A 21,692-nucleotide genomic window follows, 5' to 3' on the forward strand; every position below is an offset into this window, starting at 1 on the left:
AGCTGTCTGGTTCTGGAGTGACAGGGCTGGGGAATTCCAATAGACAGGGTGAGGTGTCCCAGTGGTGAATAGAGAGATCTGCATCTAGATGGGTGGGAGGAGTTGCACCTGGGACCTGAATAGGGCTGTGCCTTCCCTCCACAATGCTGGCTCCACCTCCTGTGGTGCGTCGGATGTCTCTGCATGCACTCTGAAAGGAAAGAAGCAGCCTGGTAAACAAAGTGCTCCAGGACTGAGCAGAACTGGTTCTGGCTCGGTTCAGTGACGTGTGACTCTTTAGAACAAAGACTTTTGGGGTATAAATATCTGTGCTGAAACCCCTACAATTTGTATTGCTCCTGGACAACAAGAATAACCTCTGTCCGTGTAACTGAAGGAATCTGCAGGAGAGGACTGTCCTTGTGTGCTGTTTCTTGGACTGGCCTGCAGTGGTTACTACTGGACTTGGAAGAAGAGGAAAAGGACTTTGAAGGAACTTTTATTTTTGCTACAGCAATCACCCAAGGGCTAGAAGAGAGCTAGCCTCCTGCAGGAGTCTCAGGCACATCAGACTCCACCACCAGCCTCCTGTTTCCTCCCAGCGAGGATTTTCATCTGCAGGTGAGGCTCCTGTGAGTTCCAGGGACTCTAGTTCTACTGTGGAGAATAGAGTGCTGAAAATCGTCGCTAACACCCGTTAGCGAGCCACCGCAGCTGAAGAGCGTAAGGAAAATCATCGCGCTGCTGCCGCGGAGTGCTCGCTACCGGAGACCATCGCATCACCTGTTTGCGGGCTGCCAAATGCTCGCTAACCCGAAGATTATCGCATCGCATGTTTACGGGCCTCAAAAGGTTCGCTAACCGGAGATCATCGCATCGAGTTCATCGCTTCACGACATCGCAGCGCGGACGCCGAGCGTTCGCCATTTTCATTGCTTTGCATCAGGATCGTCGCTCCCTCGCGGAGCGCCATTTCTTTTCATCGCAACAAGATCGCACACACCACAGGCTCGGCGCATTATCCTCCCTTCACGGCAAGGATTTCACCGCAATGCCGGCTTAGCGTGTAGAAGTTTGTCGCTTTGTCCTGCACACAGATCAGCACATCATCCTCCCTTGCGGCAAGGATTCAACGCATCGCTGGTTAGCGTGAGGAAAATCATCGCTACAACTCCTTAGCGACATTTTGGTTGATTTGCTACAGAATCCAGGTATCTTGTGAGTAAAAGGGTCGCAGAGACCACTGCTTTGAACTGAACTCCTCTTTGAACACCTTGAACTATTTTGCAGGTACAGTGTATAGCTACAGCAAACTGCAGCCTGACCAGTCAGCCACATATCATAAGGGATAGCTACCCTTATCTAGCTCTCCCATATATACCTTTGAGGCAAATCCCTATGATCTGCATGTAAGCAGGAAACCAAGGATACATTTGGGCAGTCTCCCCAGAAAAGCTCAATTATACATCTGCAGATAGAGTGGCAAAATCTCCATATCATCAGACTCTGTGTAGGATATATTTTAAGAAGCTACCAAAAAAACACAGAAATCCAAGACCAGGTGAAATCAGGAACAGTAAGAAGCAGGAAACATCCCCACAAGCCTGAACACTTGAAAGCTCTTGATAAACATGCCCAAACTACCAGCTTATATGCAAGTTTCCTAATTTCAAGGGGATGGAATAATAATGCACTGTGACAAACATTGCTTGGAGGTAATTTGCGCATTTCTGGGAAGTGTTTTGGGAGCACTGGAATATGGTTGAAAAACAGATAGTAGCAGAAGCCGTCACCACATGGAATTAACGAGCAGTAAAGCATATTTCTTCATTTTTCTGTCTTTGTTGGCCTACCCATTTTGCTTTCAACCTGTCAGTGGCAAGAGGAACTTGAAATAACGAAAAAAAACTCAAGTAAAAGCTGATCTTAACCATCCTTGGTTGCCAGTGAGGTGTGAACCGTAGAAGCAGAGATCATTCCTTCCCTTTGAGGTTGAGTGGTTGGCGACAATCAGACTCTTTTGGGACTGGAAAACGTTCTCATAATATCCTCAGGCAAGCCAATATCAATAAAAAGCAACAAAAATAGTGTGTACGTGAAAGCTTTTCTTATATTTAACAGATGAACAATCTCTCTTAGATGTAGCAACAGGAACTAATTTTAATTTTAGTGAAAATGTGTGTGTTTTTATCTATAAGTGTTTTCAATAGTACAGAAGACTGTCGCCTACAATTGACTTTCTTAAATGATTGCTTGTAGGCTTGGCCTAGGACACCTATCAGAAAAGCCTTAAATAGTGTAGGGGTGTGAATTTTGATCAGCTAAGTAGGATGATAGATCCAACCCAAAAGAAACACATGCCCTTTGAGGGAGCAGCCTTGGGCCCCTTAAACGGTAACAAGTAGGATGCACACAGACTGGAGGCAAGTACAGTTGAGAGCCACCATTCTCTCTTATCACGGTAGAGTATATGGGCGGTTAGTTAACTTTCAAATTATAATAATAAAAATAAAAATAAAAAAAATAAAAAGAGTCTCCAATAGCAGTAAATAAGGAACGTTTGAAGAATATCAGAATAGAAATCCTTAGGGCTTGGTACCGCGAGTGTCGGCATACACAACTGCGAGAGGAAGTTGGAAATGGAAACATTGACATGGTTTCAGCACCAACATCTCATACCTAGTCAGTGTTGGCACAGAGCCAAGAGGAAGTAGGCTTCCACCAATGCAGCTGTGACCTACCATTTGCCCAGATCCTGGATAATCACTGGAATAAAACAATCCAGTGACCATTCGCTAGATATTGGGGAAAATGTGTTAAATACATTTTGATATTTGATGGCGCTATAACATATATACTCACCAGCAACAAGCGTACTAATTTTACTGATGGAGGAGAACCTATGAGCGTGGGATGAAAGTATGCTCCAGAGAGAGAAAAGCTACTTCTAGTTTAAAACACTAAAAACCAAAGGCCTATATTTAATGTCAGCCCACCTAAGCAGCTCTCTGTGCACACTCCACATTTAGACATTAGCACTGATTCATTTTCAAATATAAAAGTCTCTCTAAATTGGAATCATGAGTGGATAAAGCAGTCAGTACTAATTGCTGGTCTGACCCATAAAACTGCAGCATGGTTTTTGTGTTGAGCTCATGGTACTGTGAGGCCATTCAAACAGAAAGACAACTTGAGGCTGGGTTCCACCTTTTCACCTTTTCTTCCAGGTAAGACAGGACCAGCTTCTGCATCTCCGGAGGCAGAGAGAACCGATATTTCTGGTAAAGAGAGGCATGCTCCTTGCCTTCGAAGAGCCGGGTGTCCATGTTTGCCATATTAGAGGTACACCTGCACCTAGAACAAAAAAAAGACTTTTTAAATGTTGTTCTTCTTAAATAACCTCAGCCACAGTGTTAAAGTATGCACTCTGGCAAGGAATAACAATAAAAATACTCAAACTGCAACCAACACTCCACTCATCCAACCATCCTGTCTATCACACAACAACATTCTATTGAAAAACATTATCATTTCCTCCCTTTTTTCTCTGCATTAATAAGGAAGGTATCAATGCAAAAAAAAAATATTTCAACCCACAAAGGTTCCATTTGCCTTTAGCAGTCTCTAACTGTGTCAGGAGGATTTAACTGTAGGCTCTGAAGAGGTTTTAAGAATGCAGTTAGATGCCAAGCCAGGTAAATGGTGATGAATTACATATTGAGAAATGAACATGTGGTTGTTGCAAGTATTCAACTGTTAGAAAGAGTCCATAGTAGGTCGTACTATGGAAAAGCTTTCTGCAGGTCGTCTTAATTTAGTGACTTGTGACGAGTATGGGATCCCACAGAGAGGAGCACCTGTGGTACAGGGAACTCATTACCACTGATCTTTGTGTCTTTCTACATCTGAGTAACAAAGTAGGAAAGGTGGAGACCAGACTTCCATGCTGCAGATCTTGAGCAACATCTACCATGAAGAACAAGAGACCAACCAGTACTAGAGGTATGTGATCGCCACTGAAATCTGTGGCGGTTCAAAGCTGCACAGGTCTTTACAGCTTGCAAAGCAGAATATAACCAAGGCCTGGAGGGTTGGACCTTAGATCCAGTTTAGGCTCCCTCCCGGTGTATTAGTGCAATGTAACCTCTTTGTCGTTCTCCCTGGCTGCAGGAACAAGAGATGTGAAAGCCATCACCCTGCTGAGCTCCACCATCCGCACAAGGAGTTCATGGCTCAGAGGGCCAGAAGCTTCATTACTATGTGACCACAGACCATGCCATGTTTAATACTGAGGAGTGCTGTTGTCCTGGAGGACTGTTCGACCTCCCAGTCATGGAGGACTAACGCTCAGGTTACTAGGAGGTTGGCGCAAGAAGAAGCATTGTTGAAGAGGTAAAGGTGCTACCGAGTGGAATCGTGTTACCTGGAGAAGGCATTTTCTTCGCACCTGAATGGATACAATAAACATTCTTAACAATTTAAACTTGTTACACTTCTTTGTTTAGATTAGTTAGTGACCAATAGATTCTGTTCTTGAAGTCTATTAAGACAAATTGTATACAGATATGGCAGCCGGTACAACGAGTCCCAATTAGTAGAAAGCTACAGAGCACTGGCAAAGCCAATAGGTCTTGCCTTTAGAAGGAGGGCGCTAACCTATGGTCTTTGCCAATGCTTATTTGCATTAATAATTTACTTACATTGCCACCATGGTATTACGCACGAGTGTACATGTACACACGGGTTCTGAAATGGTAATAATACTAAAATGGCAACTTTGTGCGCACATGCATGAAAATATGCGACGAAGCGCCGCTGCCGTTTTGGCTTTTTACTTCACCGTTACAACTTGGTCCATGGCCTTTGAAACAATAAACTGAAAATGAAAAATAAAGTGCATGGACGCACATAAAGTGAAGTGTGCAGATTGGCAGTACTATACAGCTGCCGAGCCCTTGAAAAAAAGACACCATTTGTTGTGAAAACGGAGAGCAGGACGGGGAAGGAAGCAGACCATAAATAACTAATGGCAAGTTGTATTTGTGGCCTGCTTTTGGAGTGTTCTCATCCATGAGATTCCAAGGGCTGATACGAGCTCCGATGGACAGCCCTGTTAGCCAATGGAACAAGCATTTGCAATGCAATAGGTCTCGCAGTTACACGAGTTAAAGCTATTGGCATTGTACATGACAATGCCAATAGGCATTGTTATTTGCAATGTCAATAGCTCAAACTCGCGTAAATGCGAGACCTAATGCATTGCAAATGCTTGTTTGTGTTGCTAAACACATCTTTGCATTATTCCAGGAGTGGTGCACGCCAAGGGAAATCCAGTGTTTGATTGCGTAGCCTTTTCTTCGTCCTGCTAATGCCGGGGCCAGAATGACTACAGAACTCAACTTGGTTAAGCAGTTGCGAAGTCCTTCCTGGCAAATTGTGAACGATGGTTTTAGGTCATACTTTTGCATCGAAGTTATGTCCTGGCTCCTAAGACACAACTACATCAACAAACTATTAAATCAATTACAAAGCCACTTGACATAGCGTGAACGAGCTAAGAGGTTACTGCAGGAGGCTGTGAGAACAATCAAAGCAGGAGGCGGAAATGGGTGCCATTGAGTAGGAGAGGGCAGCCTCACCGGTTCAGCTTACGAAACGTGCACACATCACAAATCTGTTGCACTCCATCTCTCCTGTCTAAATTGTACTACCCACGTCACATTTCAGCTGCCAGAGTAGCTTCAAAAAGTGTAATAAAAGTGCTTCATGCTGCTGGCAGAGTTTGCGCAGGCTGTGGTGTTTCCCGGGAACCTCCAGCAGTAGGGAGCGTAGACAGAACGTAACAAAACCGGTATTAGGGTTGTAGTTCCCGGAAGCACAGTAACTATTTCAGACAGCGAGAGAAATAAAGTTAAAACATACATGCTATGTGACTTTTTATTTGGAGGATGCGCATACATTTTTGGGGACAAAATTTACAATTTCGCTGCAGCTTACTTTAAAGGATTAACGCGATACCTTGCCGCGAGAAGTTTACGATGGACCAACTTAACTTCAATTATTTACAATGTTCGTTTCAGACAGCAGTTCATTGTTCCTGGAGCAATGTGGGGTGAAGGGGGTAACAGTGGATGGGAGTTATAGGGGTTGGGAGGCGGGGTGGAGGACGCAGAAGCAACACGATAGAGGGTGTGGGGACAAACGTGTAAGCAACTCTGGGAGAGAATGTGTTGTTACGGCCAGAGCTGACGACTTTGTAAGCCTGTGATTGTGGGCAAATCACAGTGACCCAAAAAAAAAAAAGAGTTTCCTTGTGTAGCGCAACTAGTAGTCATGCAAAGCGCTCCAATACCTTTGGATAGAGGCTGCGCTATGAAACTGCAACAAAAAAGAAATAATATGGGGTAGAGGGTGAGGTATGCGGAACAAACACAGAGAGCCGGGTGGCGAGAGGCACGCGGGCAAGCGCACCAGGAAGGAGGGCTGGTCACAGAGAGACTAGTATGAGGGAAGGAATAAAAACAAAGATGTGATAACAAGCAGGAAGTGGGATAAGAGAGGGGGTGGCAAATGGTGTGCACTTTCGCGGCCGCTTTGATGTTCTCAGTGGCCGCGCGGCTCACTGAGAACATCAATGCGGCCGCGAAAGTGATCAGCAGGCTGCTAAATGGTGCGCGCGCCCGGCGCACATGCACTGTAGTTGGCGGTGCACATGCACTGTAGTTGGGGGCCTGAAAGCACTGGTTTGCACTTCCAAATCCCCCTTTTACAAAAGCTCTCGCGAGAGGAGCGCTAAAGCGCTGGCTCAGGCGAGACCTAAAAAGCCAATTGAACCACAGTAGCCAATGGCTTAAAGGGGCTACCCAAAACCACTTTCTGTACAAATGTGTTAGTGTATTTCATGGTGCTGTGTGGTTGTGTAATGCTGTACCTCTCACCAGAAGCGAAATCTGTCTGTACACGAGCCCGAATTACAGACAAAAAGTAAAATTACTTGAGCCTTAACAATTGTTTGACTAGCAACTTTACTGAAAGGAAGTTTTAAATAAATTCCACCTCAGTATCCACCACTTGCACATTAAAAGGAATATTATATTAAGCTTCAGGGTCGCCATTGTGTTGTATCCAAAGGCATTCAGTGAAAGACACTCAACCATCTACACAACAGAGCGGTGCCAAAGTGTGAATAGCAAAGCTTCACGCTTGAGGGGAGTAGGAAGGACCTGGTAAAACTGTACTGCCCATACCATGAGGGAGATTCATGGAGTGCTGTTACTATGACCAGAACGCCTCGCTGGATCTTCTGTTACGAAGCCATGCTTAAGTGGACATCCAAGTACCTCACCCGAGCCACTTGTATAACATGACCATCGAGGTGCTGCATGTAGGAAACCATGAACTACGTCTGTAAAACTGGAGCTCCTCCGCTCAAATCTTGTTGGGCTGAGCCCCAGTGCCCCACATAAGTAGTTCCCCGTGCTCCCCCACTGGGGAATTTGGTACTGCATTGCATCAGCACCAATGGAGGAGCGGATTACTTTGAACTGAAGTGATACCCTCAAATGTCGTGCTTTCCGCCTGCATTCACACATCGCCTTGGTTGTTTACGACACGATCACGGGACCTGCACGTCCCAATAAACGTGTGTCCCTACTTCACTTAACGTGAATACGTCTGGAATTAAAAACAGTAAACATTACCTCAATAAATGTGCAATCAATGTATAGGAAATGTTAATTAAGACAATGAGGACTACAAGTTATAGGAGTCTCGTCATCCATACTGATAGGGATTATATGTTAAGAGTGTTTGGTCTGGAAAAAGAAGAGGCAGATAAACGTTTTCCGATGCTCAGTAGCCAAAGTTGGTGTGCTGCGTTGAGTGAAATGGAGAGAGTACAACAGTACAGTATGGTGCAGTGGCTCTCTGCTCTGGAGCAGGCACACCTTAGCCTGCCTTGCACCAATGCACACAGCCTTGCAAGGATGTGTGCAGGCTGTGAAGCATAGGTTTTAACTGGAAGCGTATCCATCTGGCACAACTTTTCTTACTTTACCACTTTGTATGCGTATTGTAAGATGCAGCGTGCATTCAAAGTTGGAAAGGTTTGGAGAAAATAAATCTTTGAGGAGGTGTAGTTTTTTATGCCAATCCCTTTCGACCAACGTTATTAGATGGAGATTAGCGTCCAAATCTATGGGGGTGGTGTATGGGATTGTCCATATACCACTCATAGATATTCTCCTTAACGTAAAGTAGCACATAGTGCCAGTTTCGATTGCCTTAGGGCTACTGTCCAACTAAATTCAGGATTTGCACTGCAAGCCCCAAAACAACATTTTGCACCAAGGTTACATCAATTTGTGATGCAAACTAGGCACAAAGTGTTAGCGAATTAGCCCCATAAACATGACACAATGATGGGGGCATCATATCATTAAAATTGTCCTGCTGCACAACTCAACAGAAACCTTTTTAGTTGACCTTGAAATAACGAAAGATTGAGGGGGGGAAAAAAACAATGAAAAACCAATAAGGTTCTAGACTTAATGCTTTAAATTTGCATACAGCACTTTAATGGCATTTCCTGGCTGGATGTGCTATATTAGAAAGATTGTTACTTATGAACTCCAAATAATAAAATAATCTCCGTCAGGAAAGCAATAACCCACTGACCTATCTACATAAAATACCAATCTGTGATCTGCATGTCCTTTTTGTGCTTTGCAGCAGGAATATTAACCCTCTGTGCTACTAAAGCACCAGTCAAAACTGTTACAATACAAATCACAGATCTAGCCCTCCAGTACATTAGCAACCTGACTTTTGCTGTTGGAATTTTACCCTCTAAAATGCAAGCTGCTCACAAGGATGGCTGCAAGCTGCTTTTAACTCGGTTCAGTCTGTCATGCAGAGGGCACCCCCTGGACCTTGGCACTACCCTATAGCCGGGACTAGGCTCAATGCATGCCTATATGTGCAAGTCTGCATAACTTCCCAAGCCTTCTGCCAAGTAGGGTGAGGTGCTGTTCTCACTGAGCTAGGGGAGATACTTCCTTGTTTCATGATGTAGAGCTTTGGAATTCACCATTCTGTTGACAGTAGGCGCTGTGAGGATTCACAGCAAAGGATCATAAATAAAATTAGAAAAAAGGGCCTGCTCAAGTGTTTGAGTGCCAGCTGTGAAAGCAAAGCATTGGCAACCACAAAAGGTCGTGCTTACCTATTTAAACAAGCAAGACAGACTGTGACTGCCAATGCTTATTTATAGTAGTCTTCATTTTATGTGAAGATCGATGTTAAATCTTCCACATTTCTGCATCAGTTTTTCTAGTGGCTATTAGGTGGCAATGAAATGCAGCAAACCAGTGATGGTTAAACATAGATCTGTTGTTATCAGATTAAGTGTAGCATTTGGAGCAGGACGAATGACTAGTCTACCCATGCAAGCAAAAGGAACAAAAGATTGACGAAATGCTGAAAAATGTAAACATTCACCCCCAGTCACAAGGATCTTGGTTTAATCTATTGTTCTTTTGCTCATCATGCCACCCCAGTTTGGACCCAGCCATATGCAAATCAGTCTTGACCCTGTTCCTGATGGGAACAGTCCAGCCCGAACTGGAGGACCAGGGTCAAGACTGATTTGTATACGGCTGGGTCCAAACTCGGGTGGCGTGGTGAGCAAAAGAACGATGGATTAAACCCAGATCTTTGCGACTGGGGATGAAGGTTTGCACTGTTCTGCATTCTGTCCATCATTAGTTCCTTTTGCTTTAATCTACCCATGGCAAAACCAAAAAGCTCCTGTGGGCGGGACAAATACATAAACAGAGGGAATCGTCAAATAAGATCATGCAATTGAGACTGACCGAAAAGTCATCCAATCTTTAGCAAAAATTGGCTCTTTGGAGTGATATTATAGAAACGCGTCAGGACGGACACAGTGGGAAAACAAAAAAGACAGGTTACAACGTCCACTGCAACCACGTTCTGTTGAATTACATCCGTCATATAAACAACTTATTTGATACTCAAGAGAATTTTATTGAGGTCTATTATGGAGTATTTATGTTTTTGATCATGCAGGGGTTGACTAATTTGATAACTTCAATTTTGGTCTCTCCGGCCTGTAAATGAATCAAATACACCTCAAACAAACCCAAGCCAAAAGTAAATACTAGCAGCTCAGTTTGTTATCAGGAACTATGCTTATCACACAAGAAGGGGAATATTTGTTATCCCAATTCTCAACACTGCTCAGTGTTTTTTGGTTCTTTTTAACAGACTTCAACCTTCCAAAGCAACCAACTTCAGATTAATCAATTCAGGACATGAGAGATTATTTTTCAGATTGTAGGGGTGGATTAAAAACATTTATTGCGTAGAAGGATAAGCAGCAATACCTTACCTCAGTGGGTAAAAGGCGATCTAGAAGAAAGTGCTGTTCAGCGGCGGCACCTCCGCTAAGGCTTTTCAGCAGTGATTTTTTTTTTTTTTTTAAATAATAACATGTTATCATTTTATTCTGCATGTTGAATCCAGTTTCGGGACGGGGCTTGGCTGCCGTCAGAGCCTGAAGGGGAAGGAGGAAATATGTGTAACCTAAGTGCGAATGACGGTTTGGCCAGCAGTCATGTTCTTCACTAGGCTGTAATACACATCGCAGTCCTCCCCAAACCACGGTGCTCAGACCAATGAGGACCATGCTGTCATGCAGGCGACAGCAACGTCGTGATTGGCTTAGGTGAGCCTGTGTGCTTTCTACTTCTGGGACGAGAGACGGCGGCGTGCAGAGGTAAGTGTTTTTTTTTCTTCTTTCTTTTCATTCCCCTGCCTCCCTCACCACACCTGTCCCATACCAGCCGCCACTGGTGCCGTTTACATCTAGTCACTTATCTACTTGTTGTAATCAGCACTTTTATTCCTCAAGTAATATTTATGAGAAACTGATGTAAATTAAATATATATATATTTTTTTAAATGACTCTTCCATCATATAAAGTGTTCACATCATTATTATTTAGTTGCATGGGGACCTTTAACCCCTTAACTGCTGGGAGTTCTTTTCACAAAATCTATCCACACCAAATTTACATCGTTTTTATCCAACATACTGGGGGATTCTAATGGTGCCCAAAGTTTGTGGTGTCCCCTAGAGAGGACCAAAAAAATAGCCAAAATCTAGCTACATTTTGACTTCTTTGAGAAAAATAGGGAAAGTGCTCTGGATAAAGAGGTTTGTTTTTTCCTAAAAATGGCATCAATGAATAGTTTCTGCGCTAAAGTCACCATCTCCCCAGCTTTTACGAACATGCATAGCTGAAAAAGAAAAAAAACACTATGTTGTTACCAAAGTTTTGGCATTTTTCAAAGAGGTAGACCATTTTTCCTAATTTTTAGAGACCTTAACCTACTTGGTTTGAGGTGAAAACCAGTGTGAAACTCATGGATGATCCAGGAAAGCTATAGATTTCTGAAGTGTAGTCACATTTCTCAAGTCAACAAGGGCTCATATGTGTAGATCCCTTAAGGTTTTCCCAAGAAACTAAATGTTGAAATAAACAAACATTGAAAAGGAGTAGGACAAAATGGCCATTTGTGACAACTTTTTGTCACAATAGCCGATTTACAAAAACAATATACCATTACGTCCACTAGATACTTCAAGTTGCGGGGAATTACAAGATTTGTAGGTTTTTCAAGAATACAAGGTACTCAGAGACAACAACTGAGAAGCACTGTATAATGTTTTGTCTTTGGGTACCAAGTATAAACCAATTCATATGGTGAAATATGTACAGTGAAAAATGGGTATCAAGGAAACTTATGTATATCTGAAAGGCGCACATGATATGGAAATTCGGAGCAGTGGTTATTTGTACATCTCTGAACTTGTTGATACCCGTGGGTATGATTTAGAGGGTATTTTTCAAAATATCTTCTATCTTACATACCGGCTTTCATTTGAAAAGCATAAATGCAGGAAATACCGAATTGGTCATAACAAATGTTCTACTATTCTATGCTACCAGATGTTTTCAGCTAAAAATAGTACCTCACTTGTGTGGGTAGGCCCGCGACCGAAAACAGCCCAAAACTCAACTTTGATACATCACATTTTTCCACTCAAAAGTGACACCTTTTTTTTGCAAAGTGGGTGCTTGTGGATTTGGTGCCATAACTCAGCAGACAACTAGGGAAACCTAGCAAATGCATATTTTTTTTTAAACTAGACAACTGGGGGAGTCTAGGGGTGCATGACTTGCGTGGCTCTCACTAAGTAATTTTTACCCAGAAAACCCTTCAAACTTTGGTAAAAAATACATATTTTCCTCTCATTTCTTTAACAGAAGGTTCTGCAATTTGTGGGTAATCACAGTTTTTTATTAACACCATAAATACACATATGTGTCCTAAAAAGAACAGTAGCCCACTTGTGTGGGTGAGCCAAGGGACCATGACACAAAAGGCCCCTAAAGCGCTATGTTGATAAATAAGCAATAGGGATAGCTGCAGTATTTGGGGCTGTACTATGGTGCCACCCATGCAAACCTAAAAACGACAGATATTATTGAAAAGTAGACAACCAGGGGATTCCAGGGTGGTGTGCCTTACATGGATCCCATTAGGTTTTCTTACCCACAATGCCCTTCAAACCTCAAACTTTGTTTGAAATCACGCATATTCTTTACATTTCTGTGATAGAAACTTCCAGAATCCACAGGAATGCACTAGATTCCAACCACCCAGCGTTACCTTCGGTATGCCGATAAGAATGCTGCACTACTCGTGTGGCTGTGCCTATTGCTCGCGAGTGGAACGGATTAAACTGAGGTCAATGAGCGAGCCACTCCAATGGATGTCCAGTGACTTACTACCTGAAGCTCAACCCAATCAAGACAAAATTCTGGTTATATGCAAAGAATAAACAGAAACAGTATAAAGCTGGCTCAGTAACACCAACTTTGACCGATTCGAACCCTAACTTTCACTGAATGCTAAGTCTCTTGGATTCACCCTAGACAACAACTTCGATATCAGCTAACACATTGGCAAAAAACCAAACCAAATCTGTTCTAAAGAAAGAAACAGTTTCTTACAGAAAAAAGACTTCAGAACGACTGTTGAAGCCCTTGAACTCTTGCATCTGGATGCTAGTAATACATTTCTCCATTGTTTCCCAGACTAGACATTTGCACTCCTTGAGGGTAGCCAGCACGCCACAGCGCGTCTCATCCACGGCCTGTAGAAATATGATCACATTCATCTTTATGAAACTCCATTGGCTCCCCTTGCCGCCGCCCCCCCAGCCCAAAGTTGAAAATCAGCTGCATCATTTACACAGCCCTCATGACCAGCATTCCTGCTTATCCTACACACAAAATCACCATCTGTGGAGGCTCTCGGCACACCAGCAGTTAGGACACCATCAAACTGCAAACTAAGAAGTATAATTTTTTTTTTTTTAAAACATGCATTGTACCCTGCCAATCTCAGCACTCAAAGTCTGGCACAACATCCCTGTATACACTCCCACAAGATACAAGTGTATTGATGTAATGGCCTAAGTGTGGGTCCCTTGTTCAGAATGCCAAAGGATCCAAACTATGCCTCACTACAGGCCCTAACAAAGCTTAACTAGTTTGGAGTTGTTTGTTTTTAGGTCTCGCTGAGTCAGTGCGCATGCGCATCTCGGAGAGACTTTAGTAGGTGAGTTTTCAGAGTGCTGCTGGCTGGCAACAAGCTTGCGCGTATCGCCAGCCTTCAGCGCCATCTGTCTTTCCTCTTGCTCGTTAATACATTCTTGCGGGCTGAAACAAAGCTTGGCGATGAAAAAAAGTGTGCACCTGACGACTCTCAATATGCGGGCTGTCATTTTCTTTAACCTTTTTATTAACTTTTATATTTACCTCGTTGCAAGATGCCGCTTTAACGCGCATCGGTGTGGTCTAGATTTAATACGGACCCGAGGGTTTTTCAGGCCTACTAACCATTGTTCTGTATTTTAACACTTTGTAACAAGTTGGCGCTTATACATTATTTTTTTAAAGCAATAATCATAATTTACAAAAACGTTCGAGACAGTAAGAATCATAAACTGTTATTTTGAAGCTCGTGCATTTCTAGTGCGGCACTCGCTAGTTCCGAAGTGATCTGATTCGAGAGAAAACCTAGTTTATGAACAATAGTTGTCTGTTGTTTCAGGTGACAGAAGAGTAGACGCGACTGCTACATCTTCAGAAGACAATGCCCTACCCGGACTTCCCAGTTCTACTTAGACGTTATTGGAATTGCTAATAAATGTCATGCACTAGGATACTTTGTGTAGGGATTCTGCCCTTACTTGCTCTGAAAGAAAATTAGACCCGTTCTCTGTGTAGGTTGTACTTTGGTACGGTTCATTTACTTCGCCAAACCTGCCTTCCAAACGTGCTCTAGCATGTTTAACTCTTTTTGATTAATGGATGAGCAAAGGGTAGAAATCGATGCACTTTTAGTTTACTTTTTACATCATGCACATTCAGAGTAACATACTGTATGAATACTGCACATTTCCTATTGGAAAAGTTAGCACAATTGTTAAAGTTCATATTTTAAGTTACGCATATCTCAGGGAAACATATTTAAGCAACTTAAGGAAGTAGAAATCATGAACAAGCATTGGCATAGCCAATAGGTCTCGCTTTTGGGACCTTATAAGTATTTAGTTATGCAGCACAATATCCTTGGTGCAACAACAACTGTTGCATGGTTAAACACTTATAAGGTTCCAAAGGCGAGACCTATTGGCTATGCCACTGCTTGTTTCTTCTGGAGTGGATTTCGCCTGGTAGTTAATAGGGGACTATTCCAATGAGGAGCAGGGTGACTACTGATTTCCACTGACACAGTGGGAGAAAAATATTGGGGTGGAATGCTTCTCACAGTGATTGCCAGTAGTTTAGGCTAATTGCAAGCATTTTCCCCATCAACTTTTTGTGTTTGATGGAACAGCCTAAGTGGCCATGGGTATGCTCGGATGTAGTACCCTAGCTCTCTGTGCAACAGTATCCACGCTGCACCTCAATGATAATGCTGAAACTCAAAAACAAAGTAGGTCGCACACTGCTCGTCATACCAGCAAATAGCCCCATAGAACTCTGGATAATGTAGTAGCAACGGTGAGTACGCCTATGCCACGAGTATGTCACTATAATGCCATCCCTGGACACGTGTTTCGAGGTAATTGCCTCTCGTCAGCAGGGAGCAGGTAGGTATGTGGGGTGCCAAGTAGACTGCCAAAATATTAAAGGTAAAATACCTCTCACGGCGCGCAGGTGCGGAACCAAGGCTCGTCAGCCCAAATCGCTCGAGGGAGCTTAAATACATAAACAAAGTAGGTCGCACACTGCTCGTCATACCAGCAAATAGCCCCATAGAACTCTGGATAATGTAGTAGCAACGGTGAGTACGCCTATGCCACGAGTATGTCACTATAATGCCATCCCTGGACACGTGTTTCGAGGTAATTGCCTCTCGTCAGCAGGGAGCAGGTAGGTATGTGGGGTGCCAAGTAGACTGCCAAAATATTAAAGGTAAAATACCTCTCACGGCGCGCAGGTGCGGAACCAAGGCTCGTCAGCCCAAATCGCTCGAGGGAGCTTAAATACATAAACAAAGTAGGTCGCACACTGCTCGTCATACCAGCAAATAGCCCCATAGAACTCTGGATAATGTAGTAGCAACGGTGAGTACGCCTATGCCACGAGTATGTCACTATAATGCCATCCCTGGACACGTGTTTCGAGGTAATTGCCTCTCGTCAGCAGGGAGCAGGTAGGTATGTGGGGTGCCAAGTAGACTGCCAAAATATTAAAGGTAAAATACCTCTCACGGCGCGCAGGTGCGGAACCAAGGCTCGTCAGCCCAAATCGCTCGAGGGAGCTTAAATACATAAACAAAGTAGGTCGCACACTGCTCGTCATACCAGCAAATAGCCCCATAGAACTCTGGATAATGTAGTATCAACGGTGAGTACGCCTATGCCACGAGTATGTCACTATAATGCCATCCCTGGACACGTGTTTCGAGGTAATTGCCTCTCGTCAGCAGGGAGCAGGTAGGTATGTGGGGTGCCAAGTAGACTGCCAAAATATTAAAGGTAAAATACCTCTCACGGCGCGCAGGTGCGGAACCAAGGCTCGTCAGCCCAAATCGCTCGAGGGAGCTTAAATACATAAACAAAGTAGGTCGCACACTGCTCGTCATACCAGCAAATAGCCCCATAGAACTCTGGATAATGTAGTAGCAACGGTGAGTACGCCTATGCCACGAGTATGTCACTATAATGCCATCCCTGGACACGTGTTTCGAGGTAATTGCCTCTCGTCAGCAGGGAGCAGGTAGGTATGTGGGGTGCCAAGTAGACTGCCAAAATATTAAAGGTAAAATACCTCTCACGGCGCGCAGGTGCGGAACCAAGGCTCGTCAGCCCAAATCGCTCGAGGGAGCTTAAATACATAAACAAAGTAGGTCGCACACTGCTCGTCATACCAGCAAATAGCCCCATAGAACTCTGGATAATGTAGTAGCAACGGTGAGTACGCCTATGCCACGAGTATGTCACTATAATGCCATCCCTGGACACGTGTTTCGAGGTAATTGCCTCTCGTCAGCAGGGAGCAGGTAGGTATGTGGGGTGCCAAGTAGACTGCCAAAATATTAAAGGTAAAATACCTCTCACGGCGCGCAGGTGCGGAACCAAGGCTCGTCAGCCCAAATCGCTCGAGGGAGCTTAAATACATAAACAAAGTAGGTCGCACACTGCTCGTCATACCAGCAAATAGCCCCATAGAACTCTGGATAATGTAGTAGCAACGGTGAGTACGCCTATGCCACGAGTATGTCACTATAATGCCATCCCTGGACACGTGTTTCGAGGTAATTGCCTCTCGTCAGCAGGGAGCAGGTAGGTATGTGGGGTGCCAAGTAGACTGCCAAAATATTAAAGGTAAAATACCTCTCACGGCGCGCAGGTGCGGAACCAAGGCTCGTCAGCCCAAATCGCTCGAGGGAGCTTAAATACATAAACAAAGTAGGTCGCACACTGCTCGTCATACCAGCAAATAGCCCCATAGAACTCTGGATAATGTAGTAGCAACGGTGAGTACGCCTATGCCACGAGTATGTCACTATAATGCCATCCCTGGACACGTGTTTCGAGGTAATTGCCTCTCGTCAGCAGGGAGCAGGTAGGTATGTGGGGTGCCAAGTAGACTGCCAAAATATTAAAGGTAAAATACCTCTCACGGCGCGCAGGTGCGGAACCAAGGCTCGTCAGCCCAAATCGCTCGAGGGAGCTTAAATACATAAACAAAGTAGGTCGCACACTGCTCGTCATACCAGCAAATAGCCCCATAGAACTCTGGATAATGTAGTAGCAACGGTGAGTACGCCTATGCCACGAGTATGTCACTATAATGCCATCCCTGGACACGTGTTTCGAGGTAATTGCCTCTCGTCAGCAGGGAGCAGGTAGGTATGTGGGGTGCCAAGTAGACTGCCAAAATATTAAAGGTAAAATACCTCTCACGGCGCGCAGGTGCGGAACCCAGGCTCGTCAGCCCAAATCGCTCGAGGGAGCTTAAATACATAAACAAAGTAGGTCGCACACTGCTCGTCATACCAGCAAATATCCCCATAGAACTCTGGATAATGTAGTAGCAACGGTGAGTACGCCTATGCCACGAGTATGTCACTATAATGCCATCCCTGGACACGTGTTTCGAGGTAATTGCCTCTCGTCAGCAGGGAGCAGGTAGGTATGTGGGGTGCCAAGTAGACTGCCAAAATATTAAAGGTAAAATACCTCTCACGGCGCGCAGGTGCGGAACCAAGGCTCGTCAGCCCAAATCGCTCGAGGGAGCTTAAATACATAAACAAAGTAGGTCGCACACTGCTCGTCATACCAGCAAATAGCCCCATAGAACTCTGGATAATGTAGAAGCAACGGTGAGTACGCCTATGCCACGAGTATGTCACTATAATGCCATCCCTGGACACGTGTTTCGAGGTAATTGCCTCTCGTCAGCAGGGAGCAGGTAGGTATGTGGGGTGCCAAGTAGACTGCCAAAATATTAAAGGTAAAATACCTCTCACGGCGCGCAGGTGCGGAACCAAGGCTCGTCAGCCTAAATCGCTCGAGGGAGCTTAAATACATAAACAAAGTAGGTCGCACACTGCTCGTCATACCAGCAAATAGCCCCATAGAACTCTGGATAATGTAGTAGCAACGGTGAGTACGCCTATGCCACGAGTATGTCACTATAATGCCATCCCTGGACACGTGTTTCGCGGTAATTGCCTCTCGTCAGCAGGGAGCAGGTAGGTATGTGGGGTGCCAAGTAGACTGCCAAAATATTAAAGGTAAAATACCTCTCACGGCGCGCAGGTGCGGAACCAAGGCTCGTCAGCCCAAATCGCTCGAGGGAGCTTAAATACATAAACAAAGTAGGTCGCACACTGCTCGTCATACCAGCAAATAGCCCCATAGAACTCTGGATAATGTAGTAGCAACGGTGAGTACGCCTATGCCACGAGTATGTCACTATAATGCCATCCCTGGACACATGTTTCGAGGTAATTGCCTCTCGTCAGCAGGGAGCAGGTAGGTATGTGGGGTGCCAAGTAGACTGCCAAAATATTAAAGGTAAAATACCTCTCACGGCGCGCAGGTGCGGAACCAAGGCTCGTCAGCCCAAATCGCTCGAGGGAGCTTAAATACATAAACAAAGTAGGTCGCACACTGCTCGTCATACCAGCAAATAGCCCCATAGAACTCAGGGATGGCTAAATGCAACACATACTTTTTTCTTTTTACTTTTTACACATCGTGGCATAGGCGTACCCGCCGTCGCCACTACATTCACCACAGTCCTTTGGGGCAACTTGCTGGTGTGACGAGCAGTGTGCGACCAACTTGTGTTCAAATTATTACGGCTCCCGCGAGCTATCGGGCTGACGAGCCCTGGTTCTGCACCTGCGCGCCACGAGAGGTATTTGACCTGTTTTAATTACATTTTGGCAGTCCACTCGGCACCCCTTTACATTGTCCTGCTCCCTGCTGACGAGAGGCAACTACCTCGAAACACGTGTCCAGGGATGGCTAAATGCAACACATACTTTTTTCTTTTTACACATCGTGGCATAGGCGTACCCGCCGTCGCCACTACATTCACCACAGTCCTTTGGGGCAACTTGCTGGTGTGACGAGCAGTGTGCGACCAACTTGTGTTCAAATTATTACGGCTCCCGCGAGCTATCGGGCTGACGAGCCCTGGTTCTGCACCTGCGCGCCATGAGAGGTATTTGACCTGTTTTAATTACATTTTGGCAGTCCACTCGGCACCCCTTTACATTGTCCTGCTCCCTGCTGACGAGAGGCAACTACCTCGAAACACGTGTCCAGGGATGGCTAAATGCAACACATACTTTTTTCTTTTTACACATCGTGGCATAGGCGTACCCGCCGTCGCCACTACATTCACCACAGTCCTTTGGGGCAACTTGCTGGTGTGACGAGCAGTGTGCGACCAACTTGTGTTCAAATTATTACGGCTCCCGCGAGCTATCGGGCTGACGAGCCCTAGTTCTGCACCTGCGCGCCATGAGAGGTATTTGACCTGTTTTAATTACATTTTGGCAGTCCACTCGGCACCCCTTTACATTGTCCTGCTCCCTGCTGACGAGAGGCAACTACCTCGAAACACGTGTCCAGGGATGGCTAAATGCAACACATACTTTTTTCTTTTTACACATCGTGGCATAGGCGTACCCGCCGTCGCCACTACATTCACCACAGTCCTTTGGGGCAACTTGCTGGTGTGACGAGCAGTGTGCGACCAACTTGTGTTCAAATTATTACGGCTCCCGCGAGCTATCGGGCTGACGAGCCCTGGTTCTGCACCTGCGCGCCATGAGAGGTATTTGACCTGTTTTAATTACATTTTGGCAGTCCACTCGGCACCCCTTTACATTGTCCTGCTCCCTGCTGACGAGAGGCAACTACCTCGAAACACGTGTCCAGGGATGGCTAAATGCAACACATACTTTTTTCTTTTTACACATCGTGGCATAGGCGTACCCGCCGTCGCCACTACATTCACCACAGTCCTTTGGGGCAACTTGCTGGTGTGACGAGCAGTGTGCGACCAACTTGTGTTCAAATTATTACGGCTCCCGCGAGCTATCGGGCTGACGAGCCCTGGTTCTGCACCTGCGTGCCATGAGAGGTATTTGACCTGTTTTAATTACATTTTGGCAGTCCACTCGGCACCCCTTTACATTGTCCTGCTCCCTGCTGACGAGAGGCAACTACCTCGAAACACGTGTCCAGGGATGGCTAAATGCAACACATACTTTTTTCTTTTTACACATCGTGGCATAGGCGTACCCGCCGTCGCCACTACATTCACCACAGTCCTTTGGGGCAACTTGCTGGTGTGACGAGCAGTGTGCGACCAACTTGTGTTCAAATTATTACGGCTCCCGCGAGCTATCGGGCTGACGAGCCCTGGTTCTGCACCTGCGCGCCATGAGAGGTATTTGACCTGTTTTAATTACATTTTGGCAGTCCACTCGGCACCCCTTTACATTGTCCTGCTCCCTGCTGACGAGAGGCAACTACCTCGAAACACGTGTCCAGGGATGGCTAAATGCAACACATACTTTTTTCTTTTTACACATCGTGGCATAGGCGTACCCGCCGTCGCCACTACATTCACCACAGTCCTTTGGGGCAACTTGCTGGTGTGACGAGCAGTGTGCGACCAACTTGTGTTCAAATTATTACGGCTCCCGCGAGCTATCGGGCTGACGAGCCCTGGTTCTGCACCTGCGCGCCATGAGAGGTATTTGACCTGTTTTAATTACATTTTGGCAGTCCACTCGGCACCCCTTTACATTGTCCTGCTCCCTGCTGACGAGAGGCAACTACCTCGAAACACGTGTCCAGGGATGGCTAAATGCAACACATACTTTTTTCTTTTTACACATCGTGGCATAGGCGTACCCGCCGTCGCCACTACATTCACCACAGTCCTTTGGGGCAACTTGCTGGTGTGACGAGCAGTGTGCGACCAACTTGTGTTCAAATTATTACGGCTCCCGCGAGCTATCGGGCTGACGAGCCCTGGTTCTGCACCTGCGCGCCATGAGAGGTATTTGACCTGTTTTAATTACATTTTGGCAGTCCACTCGGCACCCCTTTACATTGTCCTGCTCCCTGCTGACGAGAGGCAACTACCTCGAAACACGTGTCCAGGGATGGCTAAATGCAACACATACTTTTTTCTTTTTACACATCGTGGCATAGGCGTACCCGCCGTCGCCACTACATTCACCACAGTCCTTTGGGGCAACTTGCTGGTGTGACGAGCAGTGTGCGACCAACTTGTGTTCAAATTATTACGGCTCCCGCGAGCTATCGGGCTGACGAGCCCTGGTTCTGCACCTGGGCGCCATGAGAGGTATTTGACCTGTTTTAATTACATTTTGGCAGTCCACTCGGCACCCCTTTACATTGTCCTGCTCCCTGCTGACGAGAGGCAACTACCTCGAAACACGTGTCCAGGGATGGCTAAATGCAACACATACTTTTTTCTTTTTACACATCGTGGCATAGGCGTACCCGCCGTCGCCACTACATTCACCACAGTCCTTTGGGGCAACTT

The 21,692-nt window shown here is 45.4% G+C and overlaps 1 protein-coding gene across 2 annotated transcripts in view; it reads right to left on the reverse strand.

Annotated features, from left to right (window-relative positions):
- LOC146809191 (putative methyltransferase DDB_G0268948) overlaps positions 1-21,692 on the reverse strand; it is a 225,432-nt gene that overhangs the window by 172,872 nt on the left and 30,868 nt on the right. For both annotated transcript variants that reach the window (XM_085616017.1, XM_085616016.1), the window contains exon 2: positions 3,195-3,333. In XM_085616017.1, coding sequence (XP_085472143.1) covers positions 3,195-3,314 — 120 coding nt within the window. In that variant the 5' untranslated portion in view covers positions 3,315-3,333. The remainder of the gene's footprint in view (positions 1-3,194; positions 3,334-21,692) is intronic.

This window comes from Triturus cristatus, chromosome 7 (assembly GCF_964204655.1).
Source record: "Triturus cristatus chromosome 7, aTriCri1.1, whole genome shotgun sequence".
NCBI classification, from domain to species: Eukaryota; Metazoa; Chordata; class Amphibia; order Caudata; family Salamandridae; genus Triturus; species Triturus cristatus.